Genomic DNA, 12,243 nt, shown 5'->3' on the forward strand with positions numbered 1-12,243 from the left:
TGCTGTTTTATTTGGGGGAATTCTATAAAAGTTGATGGTGTTTCAATTGTTATTTGTTAAGAACCCAAGCAGGTGTTATGGTCTTAAGGCTGCACATTTAATGACAGATAAATATTTTATAATTGCTTAAATCTACCTATGCATATTTATACATACATTTATATAATATACATTTCTCTGTGAATATTTAACTCCTCATTCAAAACTGATACAGAGTAGATTTTAACTCTAGCTATGTACCAGTATTTCCTATGTACTCTAATGGCACCTGTATCAAACACAGGTAGGCATTCAATTTAGAAGCAACTGCCTAGTAAGTCATTAAAATAAAATTAGGCTAAACTGCTGGGGGAAATCACTCAAGCAGTATTGGGAAAGGAAAATTCAGTGTCTTTAGTTCTTTCTTGCTTGCTTTGAGGGCAGACATGTGGTGAACTTACAGTGTCATCTACCACCACCCCCCTCGCCCCAACCATAGAGCCTCTTCAGGCAGGTCAGCGTCCGGACTCCACATACTAGCTATGTGAATATGTTCAAAATTAGTTCAGCTTTCTGAGGCTCAGTCTCTCCATCTGAAAAATAAGGCAGTTGGACTAAATGACTTGGAAGGATTATGGTTCTCCCACTACCTGGTGGAAGGTTTGGTCATATGTACAAATTCCCTTTATTATAGTCACTTCCCAAGGAGAAGATTAAGGTAGTGGAGAGGAGGGGACTTGTAGGCAACTCGGCAGTCCTGAAGGATACTGAAGCACTTGTCTATGGCAGTAGATAGCCACACCTCCCTTCCAAGGAGCAGGACCACGTTTAAGACTTTCCGTGGGGTAGAATGACCCTGTCACAAATCAGAACTATGCGTCAGCCTCTTCTCTCTACCCACCCTCCAAAGAAGAAGAAGAAAAAAAAGAGAGAGATCTGATTAAAATGAGCATCAAGGACAACCAGAGGCAGCTCAAGGATAGGGTGGTGGCCAACCCCAAAATACTCCAAGTTCATGTACAATCAGTGTGAATGAGCTGCTGTATGGATAGATACAGCTTTGGGGGAAATCCAACTGTCTTCTCTGGCCCACTCCAACATGATTACCTCTCCAAGTCCCTCTTAAGAGAAAAAAGGGAAAGTATAAAATGAAGGTACGTTTTGACTACTAATGGACCAGCCTGAGCCCAGGCCCACACAAGTCGCCTTGTTCACTGAAGAGGTACTCACTTGACTCCTCTGAAATTTTAACACCACCTTGTTCTTTGCCACCCACAGAATATCTCTCAAGAAGGCTGCTATTTCCAAAATGCTGCCTTCTATCTAAAAAAAGAATTCCCCAAGAGTGGAACTGGGCTAATCAACTTGACTTGTCACCAGTCCATGGCCATGAATTATTCTAGAGCATCCTGAGACAAAGAACACTGTAGTTCTTTGCTAAGCTCATTCAAACCCATATCTTTTTAGATATATTTTAATAACTTCACAAAGATGGTCTAAAATCACGTGGCAAAATGTTGAAATCCCTCTACGGTCATGTTCAGGCAATGATTAACAACAACTGGAATAAATTGCATAATATACACAAAAGCAGGGCTCTAAATAAATATAAAGGTGATTTACATTATAAGCAATACTCATATAGATGCTGAACTCAAGTACTTATACACATACATATCTGTTTATAGCCCATGTATGCATATTAGTCATTACATGCTTGTACCTCTGTTAATACATCTTTTCTAAAATGCTAGCATTCACTAGATTAGGTAAATCTTTTAAATCACCTTTTCTATTTTGAGTTGGAAAGTGTGCAAAATTGATCTTCCTCAGTGGACTTCCCCTGGAGATACTAGTTTGGGATTAATCTTTTACGCGGAATTCAGAATTTCATAAGAAGATTCTAAAAATCCACTAACCTCCCCACCCCCCCCAAAAAAAAACTATCGAGAAGCTATTGGAAAACCAATTCCATTTTATACACTCAATTTCAAAAGCCACGGTAGATATGAAATATTCTGCTATGAGGAAAAGGAAAGAAGACTTCATGCAGTTCTGCCTGTGACTTACCAAGAGAGGGAATGTTTATGAGTGTACAATAACCACTGAAACAGCCCCCACTGTTGAACAGTATTTTAAGTCATTGCAAGCTTGGACAATGGCTCTTGGAAAAAGCTCTGAATCACTTTTCCACTGATTGGGGTGGATATGTGCTGTTTGCATTAGTCTCACTGTCAAGCACCTATTTTGGGAAGAGCCGGTTAGGGTTTAAATACCACACAGAAATGTCAATTGATGGCCAGGTTACTGAAGGTCAACACTTTGGTGTTATTAGCATAATATAAAACCAAGTTATCAGGCTCTCTCTCCCAACCAGTACAGGATTTATTTATGTGATGTTTAAAAAACTGGGGAAACCTGTTGGAAATATTACTAACTGGAAATACTTTTTGTTTATGTGTTTTGTTTTATATTTGTTTTTATTTTAGGTTGTAAACTTTACTTTGACAATATACCTTCAATATTAAGGAGAAAGAATTTACTATTTAAATTGAGCCATATTTATGAGGTCTATTGTAGAACTACTATTTGGTTTTCAAACAAGTTTGTGGTAGGATAATTTTATGCTAGATTATTTAGAAAACACTTATTTTAGAACAGTAATCAATTAAATGTATTATTTAAGTAATCAGTTACTTTTAACATTTTAGATCAAATGTTTGAAAAAGTGTAAAAATTGCCTCCAAAGATTTCCTCTGAATTAGTTCTTCCTAAAGGTCAGAAGAACATTAACTAAATTTCCAAAAGAAGGGTGAGATGAGGGAAGGGCTGCTTATGTTTAAATTAACAATCAATCCATATGTCAACAAAATCCAAATAGTAAAAGTCAATCCTAATGATGGCCCTAAGCTATTTTCATAATTAGGACTTCATCATCTGTGACCTACTAATTGTCCTTTGGCTAGTGTGTGGAGGTACAGTATTTAAAAGAGAGTAGGGAAAGGTTTTAATCGACTTTAGATTATATCATTTTTGTTTGTTCTATCTAAGACTCTTCCACTGTTTTTAAGCCTGAACTGTACTCTTATCCTCTGCAATTTTGCAAGATTTCTCCCTCGTGAGTCAAAACAGAGGGAGAAATGCCCATGTAGCCTCTAAGATTCAAGTTGCCATGCTTCATACAGCCCTTAGAAAATGTCTCTGCTGCCAAATCCCTCTGTAGATGGATAATTAAACCCAAAGATACTAAGACTTTAAGATGTTAAATGACTTCTCAAAGGGCATGAAATAAAAGTCTGTAGGGGGCCATATTGTCTTCCTCCATCTTATGTGATAGCTCTCTTAGAACTCATCAATTCTAGGACATTGAAGTATGTTGATCTTTCCTGATTGTTCTGTCTTTTATTATGAAAGTTAACTTTGAAATATAATGTTTTCATAATAGATTCTTTCTCAATTTTCTTAGCTAATTTGAAGAAAAGGAACTGTAATTTCCTCAAAATTAGACATGCACTATTGCAATAAAACAAAACACTTGTGATCCAAAAGAGTTTTCCATTATTAAATTATTAAGAAGGCACCATCTTAGTTCATTTGTATTGCTGCCTGTGTTTTTTCCTTTGTATATACTCTGCTTAAATACAAATGCTATATGGATTCTTTCAGTTTTTCTTTCTGCTTTACTCTCTGCTTTCTTACCTTCTATTAAAATGTTCTTACATAAGCTTCCTGAAAGTTGACCAAATGTTAACCATTTTGTTAATCTGTTCATTCATTCTTTGCCCAGACATTACTTGTATTAATCTGATTTTTTCATTTCTTTTCTTTATGTTTATATTTCATTAAAGTGCATTTTTATCGTTTTCATTTTGCATAGTTAATAGCATAATCTTATAGTTCATTAATATATTTTACTGAAGAACATTTTGGTTCAGGTCTACATGAAGTAAAAATCAGTTATTGCATTCTCTGATACAATAATCGTCAATATAATTTGTATGAAAGAGAGACCAGAAGCTATCCTAATTCATTAGTGAGAGAGCAATGAGTGGTTGGGCTATGAAACTGAGCCAATAAATGAGTTACATGTTATTTATGCCTCACTGTTTCTTAAAACAATTTGAGGAGCTTAAATGCTAAGAATACTATTCTCTTAGTGAGGCTGTGGATTACTAAAACATGGCTGTTTTAAGATTAAATGTTAGTGATGTCTTTATGCTGCTAGCACAATTCTACCCGGGGTACCAAAAAAATGTACACATTTTAAGAGCTGTTATCTATGTATCACTTTTCGAAGTTTAATTGAATTACAGTAGCAATGTGTATAGTATGACGTTCACTCAAGATGGCGTTAATCAAATGAATGCTAGTGTCATTCATTATATTACAGTTTTAATACAGTTTTTTTCTTTCTTAAAATGTGTGTACATTTTTTTGACACCCACTGTCTTTATGCTAAAAAATAATGATCTCTAAAAAGAGATTAGAAAAATCAGAAAGGTCTTGAAATTGACATTATCCTCTAATGACATTGTCGTCTATTACACACTAACCAGTAGATTTGTTCTTTTTAATGATAGAATACTTATAAAACTAGTGCTCTATTGTCAAAAGGACAAAATGCACACTTGGTTAAATGTTTCACCTTTCAAACAGTTGTTCTAATATAGTTACTGCCTCAGAGCGTGGATTCTGAGAAATCTTGATATTCTGAAAACCTAATGCAGACACTTAAAACTTGCCTTGAGCAAGTCCGTTAGAGATAACCTGGCATTAATTCAAAGTGAATCCCCTAAGAATTCTACTTTCACACTAGTAGTATGAGCTAAACGGAGAATTGAGTGGTTCTCTAGATCCTTAAGGCAAGTGATAAATTAAAAATACATTAATCATTTTGATTGAGGCCAAAGTATAGTATTTTAGAAAGAATACAACCAAGTTTTTAAAAAAAATCCCTTGTGGAGGAAAATGAATAGGGGGTATAGTTCACCAAGAAAAAACCATCCTTTCTCAAGAGGGGATAAAAAAAAGAGGAGGAAGAGAACAAATTAGAAAGTTCAGGTGCAACCCTCTCTAGTACTATAGATAGCTGTGAGTCTCAGCTTTCTCGCCTAAGTACAGTTGGGCCATGGTGCTCTTGGTAATAACACTGAAAGCAGCATTTTTTAAAAAAGATATACTCAACTTTCCTGGCTCCCAGGATGTGGGATTCTAATGAAACCATCCGTGCAATCCTTGTCTGAGACACTGCAGCCTTTGGAGAGCGCCATTTGCTGAAATGTCTAGTGAGAACTAAAATAAGCCCCTTTGGTGGAAAAAACCCGCTGAGTGGTTGAAATCAGAGCTGCAGAAGGTCATTTGCTATTTTAGTAGCTGCAAGCTGGTCCTCATTTTATAACATTATAATTATAAACAAGAAATTGTCACTTTGCTTGTCAGTTTACTTATTTCTCACTGAAATAAGCAGATGTCACTATTTTTTTTTCACATAGAATTAGGTAATTTGGACGACTTGTTTCCGAACTTTGCTTTACTGTGTGTGGTTCAATACATAAGAAAAGTTATTTTTCATATATTTGTTTAAGCATTACTTCAAAATAATGTGTTTACTTTGTCTGATAGGATTGACCTTTAAAACTCATTTATCCTTGTGAACTTTATCATATACATCTCAACCATCTGTAAATGCCTCAAGGGGGAGACTTCCTTCCTACTTTGATTTATTCAATAGATCACAATGAAGATTGGTGAGGATAGGGGAAGTCCTTTACCATCTCAGAGAGAGAATAGAGATTCAACTAACTTCTGGGATTATTTGGATACAGTCCATTTGGAAATGGAGGAAGGAGGTTAGTTCCAGCCCAGAGTCCTATAATTTTTTTAAATTACTACACTATTGACAATTTCCATCAATTTTATTCCAGTTTTCCCTTCAAAAATTTAATTTCTCTCCTCTTATTGTCCATGTCGTAACTGGATTTAAGATTTCTAGGGAATCTTAAATCCTAGGATTTCTAGGGAAACGTGACAATTTTAACAATGTTTAACTTTTTTTTCATCAAAAATGATAAAATGTATTTGTCTATATCAGTTTTTTTAAACCTCTTTATTGAGATATAATTGACATACAAAAAGCTGTACATATTTAATATATACAACTTACTGAGTTTGGAGATAAGTATACACCAATGAAACCATCACCACAAGCTATGCCATAAATATATCCCTATATCGATTATTTTAAAGATTTCTAGGATTATTCTTTCACTTGAATCCCAAATTGTCATTTCTGTCTCATAAAGAAAGTTAGTTAATACACAAAGTGACAAATTCTGTTAATTTGTTTTAAGTCTTAGCTTCCAATGAGCTTTCCTTCAAGAAATCATATCTGGGTCAAAGTCTAAAAACAACACAGCAATTTCATTTTTAAAGTTATGTATATATATATATATATATATATATATATATACATATATATATGTATGTATATATGTACATATGGGGAAAGAGAAGGAGAGGAAGAGAGAGAGAAAGTGAGAGCAAGCTATTTTTCATGAAATTAACAAATAGAAAATGAGGATCATGGTCCTAATATTAACCTGCAATTACATACCCCGTTTCCCCCTGGCTAGCATCAATGTTCACACTTTACCTTATCATGATTGAAAGGAATGACTGGACTGAGCATATAAAATTGTTCTCCTCATTCTTTGACATCATCTTAATAACTATCAAAGCAGTCCACATACTTGAAGTGATTTGGACAAATCTCTATCTCGCTGAACATATATACCGAATCTTAACTACTGAGAAGATGTAGCTGCATTTTATTTTCCACTTAAGAAATCTCTAGCTTTATCCCTGGTCTTAGGAAGAGCAGAGTGTGGGCTTCATAGTTATCACCTTTGAAGGTGGTAGAATTTCCCATTAGTCAGTCATCTGGACCATATTCCTGTTGAACCCATTATTCCAGCACAGTGCGTGCCGACTCTTTCTTCAATATGTGCCTTCTGCAGTGCAAGCTAGTTAAAAAACCCGACAACTCTGAGAGCCAGCTGCAATCCTAGTCAGGGAAACGGATGAAGGGTGTGCGATTGCCCAGAAAGATTCCATATCCTCTGCTCTTTTACCTCAGTCTCTTTGTCTAGACTTTCTCATGTGGTTGGTCCCTGGAGATGATAGCGTTTACTATTACCTTTTCTATTTTTCCAGGCAAGGACTCTTGAAAGTTCCTTTGGCTCCCAGCAGGAACTTTGCATACTGTATTCATTTCTCTCCCTTTGTCCCTTCTTTTTAAATCCTTCTCTCCTTTTCACAACTGCAGACTCTGAGTCCAAGCAAGCCATCTCCTCTGATGTTCGTGCATCTTTATAATCAGCAGAATAAGAGCCCTCAGGCCTTGTTCCCATGGGACCAAGTCTAGCTTTACTGTGTGGTTTATCAACCTGAGCTTTGAGAGGGTCAAGTCAGGTTTTTGCATGTGGTTCACCTTTGCACTGCAAACCCATTGAAGGAAGTGGGAGGTGGGGACTGCTTCTGCAACTGCTGCTTCTGTGTCTTAGCTTTCATTGATATTTATAAGTCTTATGTCAAAAAGAGATTTGCCTTTGGTTGTCACTATAAGAGTATAGGAAATAATTATGCATGTTTTGTGTTTGACTTCAAAGCCATTGTGAGTGCTTAGGCTTTAAAATAATTAAACATTAAATCTAAGCTTTCTAAAATCCTTTGTGAAATTAAGCAGAAAATGGAAGAATGGATGGATGAATGGGTGGATGGATGGATGGATGGATGGATGGATGGATGGATGGGAGGATGGATGGATGAATGGATGGGAGGATGGATGGATGAATGGATGGGAGGATGGATGGATGAATGGATGGACGGACGGACGGACGGACGGACGGACGAATAGATGGATGGATGGATGGGAGGATGGATGGGAGGATGGATGGATGGTTAGATGAGTGGATGAATGGACATTTTCAACATTATTTTTACTAACTCAACATTGGTTAAGCACCTACTATACTTACTGTTCTCTCTCTCTCCCTCCTCCTCATTTGCAATTCTTGGGCATCCTTGTTCAGAGCTGTCTTGAATCCAGCCCCTCTGCTCCTTCTCTGTTGTTCTTACCTAGGCCCAAACCTCCTCAGATCTTGCCTGAATTTTCACAACAGCCAGATTAATCTCACATACTCTCTAATACCATCTCATTTTCTTTGCCATGACCAGGACCACCTTTCTAAGATTAAAAGAAAAAAAAGACAGCATCACTGCCTTGCTTCAGAACTTCCATAAGCTCTCAATCACCTACAAAATAAAATCCAAATTCCTCACTCAGCTGTTAAGCCTCTAGACACAATTTCCATCCCCCGTCGTATATCTCCTCATCTCTTCCATGGATTCTATGTTTCAAATACTACAGACTTCTTTCCAGAAAAGACATGCTTAATTTCAAAACACCATTTGCTAGCTCTATAAAAATGGGTCTAGAGTCACTCACTCTTTCTGAACCTCATTTTCCTTCTCAGTAAAAGAGAAATGGTTGTAAAAGGTAAGCATTGTAATAACAAAATATGTCAGAAATTATCAAGCCTGTAGCCAGTTTTTTCTATCTGTGCCTTTGTAATGTCATTCCCTCTACCTGAGGTTCACCTTTGTCTTCCCCGTATGACAAACTCCTGCTCAGACCCAGGTCAGCAGACATCTTCTCCATGGTTATTTTTCTGCTTCCCCTAGATCGAGTTATACACTTTCTTCTTTGGGCTCCCACAATAACTCAGGGGATTTATTGCATCATGATATATGATATGATATATGATATGATATGGTATGATTTTAGATCCTGAAAAGTCTTTTTTAAAATCTGTATCTTAACCTGGTATATAATAGCTTCTCACAAATATTTGTTGAATGAATATATGAGGCACTGTGCTGAGCTCTGCAGTCCAGTTGTTGAAGAGCTCACAATCTTGAAGGGTATGGAACAAACATATGAAGGGTATGGAACAAACAGAATCCATACAAATAACCACAATGTGAGGGCTTACTTGGAGGTAGAATCGAAATGTAATAGCAGCTGGCCCTTCTACCTGAGGACACAGGGAAACAGGGAAACCTTCACCAGGAATGGACATGTGAGTTGAGTCCTAAAGCATGCATGTGGATTTCACTTCCAGTTTTGCTTAACCTGCCCACCTGTTTATTATGCCCTCTCTTCCTCATACCCCATAAAGCCCTAAGCATTGGTGGCAGAAGTCCAGAGAATTCTAAAACCTTGGCCAATAGTTCCCAGGAAATGTCATAAAATTACAGATAGAGTTTTTCATAACACAATTTTGAGCAGCAACTATAGTTTTGCTTATACACCTTGAAGCCAATAAATTACTGACAAATCAGCATGTCTTTGAAGATGAAAACCAACTATACCAAGAAGATTAAAATGATGAGCTATAAAAATCTATGTTTTCATTATATACCTATGAGGAATAGATATGTCTGCTTTACATTCTAAGTAATTAGACTGCTCAAGTAAAATTGACAAATGATAGACCATGGCATAGCAATCTATTTTAATATGACTTATAGAGTAATTCCTGCCCTTTTTTTTGCAATGTAAGAGGATATTCAATAAAATTATGAATATAGGATTTTTTAAAGAAAGGATTTTATAAGACGATAAACAATAAGTCTAGATATGCTCAATGCTGAATCCAATAGAACAGAACTATAATCACAAGTTAACATTTGTAACATCTTCTACATCAATCACTATATAGTTCTGATTAAAAAATTCTAACAAAGATTGAAATATCTTCTTTCAGTAGTACTGATCCCAAAACGAAATATCTCTGTTTTGTTTCCATTGGAGTCATCACGTTGCTTCCCTGATGACAAACAATATAGAACGTCCTAATAATGATAATTAATTTATTTAATGTTGATAATGTGCTAGGCAATAGACTATATGACATTTTTTTATTTGGAAAGTACATTAGAAGCTTCATACGTTTATGGTTTTTTTATTCTCTACATCACTAAAATTCAATTTATTTCATACCATATATACCAGAAGCATAGCAAGGTAAAAAGAAGTTACCTAAGTACTGCTTTGAAAATTATCTTGGAGAAATGAAATATGGCTATGTAGGGAAAAAAAAAAGTGTCATAAAGGAAAACAAATTTGAAATGGCGCAACCTGAAACACAAGAAAAATTCAATTTCTGTATGAGCCAAGAACAGTTATCAGACCAAAAATTTGGTCATACCCCACATATAGAATTCCTATGCACTTTGGTTTTCCAAGATGTCTCCTTCTTCACGTGTTCCAGTAGCAGATGGAATTATTAGGGGACCTCTTGCCAATTCTGTCCAACTTCAGGGGATTTACAGCAGGTTTTTAAGGAGAGCTCTTGTGTCTGGTTTTATCACTCAAATTTCATACCTCCAAACCCCAAACCATTGGTATTTAAGATACCAAATACAACTCATTTGGGATAAATGGCCCCAAAAGACAGATTGTGCTTGTTACTACTTTTTTATGAATATAATCATTTTCTCTTTTTGTAGCTCTTTTTTAAAAAATTTCATCATATAAAAAAATTAGAAAGGAGAATATAATGGCCCAACTTCAATAATTATCAACTCGTGAGTCAATATTATTTTATTTATACCCCCACACCCTTATTAATTATGTAAGATATCTACATAGTTTCAAAGTCAAATCTACAAAAATATCATCAAAGAAGTCTGGCTTCTATCCCTGTCCCTCTACTGTATTCTCCTTTTTCTATAGAAAACTATTTTTTAGATTATTGCTTAATTCTCCCTTAAAAAAAATATAAGCAAATATATTTATATTTTAATTCTTTCTGAAATAAACAATGGGGTCTAATGATTTTCAAATATTTTAAAGTATTAGAGTGTAAATGTCAAGACTCTTAGTGGAATTGTAGGAATTTTACACTTTCCAACTTGTAAAACACAGATTTGTGATCAAAAAGAAAAGGAAAAGGCAGTGAATTTTTATTAAAAGACTCAAAATTGGGAAAAGTCCATGAAGAGTTTGTCTGGAGATTTAAAAATAGATAGTAGTGTTAAAAACACTCTAATACAATTGGAGTATCTCCAAAAGACATTCCAATAGTAAACATGTTAAGAGCAGTTTTCTTTGAGCAGAGTGGGATTTCATTCACAAACCCTCGAATTCATGTTCTTTCTCACAGATCGAATTGCACAGAACATCATTAAGTCCCACTTGGAGACATGTCAATACACCATGGAGGAGCTACACCAGCTGGCGTGGCAGACGCACACCTATGAAGAAATTAAAGCGTATCAAAGCAAGGTACTCTGGAAAACTAACTGTGGGAAAGTGTTAGAGAAACTGTGGCTTCTCTATTTCTGGCTTTCTCAAACTCAGCAGTATTGATATTTTCAGCTGGACAATTCTTTGCTGTAGGGACTGTCCTGTGCGTTATAGGATGTTTAGCAGCATCCCTGGTCTCCACCCACTAAATGTCAGTAGCACTCCCCTCATACACAATGAAAATCAAAATGTCTCCAGATACTGTCAAATGTTCCCCGAGTGGCAAAACTGCCCCAGTTGAAAACCACTGCCCTGTCTGAGTGACGGGGGAGACTAAGCCTACACCAAATGATTTTAGAACATCTCATGGTGGCTTCTTAGAGCCAGGTAAGGAGCAGGAGCAGTTGAGAAATCACAGTCACAAAATGACACTGCAGATCTATGCGACAAAGCCTTCTTTTTTTTCTTGCCCACATGTTTAAAAAGACCAACTCACCCCATATTATTATTGTTATTATTTTGATTACTTTTTGTGTCTATTAGAGAAGTTTTTAAGAGAAGGAATTTGTTGTTGTTCTATATTTACATTGTTTTAGTTTGGGATTGAGATCCTCAATTACAAGATTTACCAATAAATGAAATTTTAATAAAATGTATAAATGTGTTTGTATTTAAATAGATGATTACAGCATACTGATTTTCTCCACTGAAACAATTAAATCTTACCACTTTTATATAAATAAGGAGAAGAAAGCATAGATATTGTTATGGTCAATAGAAACCAGAATCAACACACTTTGATTTATATTTCTGATTCCAAAATAAATAACCCAAAGATCAAAATACATTTCTGGAAGTCTGTATTACTTAAAAGAGAGATTTGATTTGATATCTTTCCCCTTGAAATTCATTTTATACTGAAAAACAAACTTTGTAAGTTCTGCAAAAAGAAC

The 12,243-nt window shown here is 35.6% G+C and overlaps 1 protein-coding gene across 1 annotated transcript in view; it reads left to right on the forward strand.

Annotated features, from left to right (window-relative positions):
- RORB (RAR related orphan receptor B) overlaps positions 1 to 12,243 on the forward strand; it is a 186,447-nt gene that overhangs the window by 150,151 nt on the left and 24,053 nt on the right. The window contains exon 5 of the mRNA XM_081065590.1: positions 11,208 to 11,329. Coding sequence (XP_080921716.1) covers positions 11,208 to 11,329 — 122 coding nt within the window. The remainder of the gene's footprint in view (positions 1 to 11,207; positions 11,330 to 12,243) is intronic.

The sequence above is a fragment of the Rhinolophus hipposideros genome (genome assembly GCF_964194185.1).
Source record: "Rhinolophus hipposideros genome assembly, chromosome: 11".
Lineage (NCBI taxonomy): Eukaryota > Metazoa > Chordata > Mammalia > Chiroptera > Rhinolophidae > Rhinolophus > Rhinolophus hipposideros.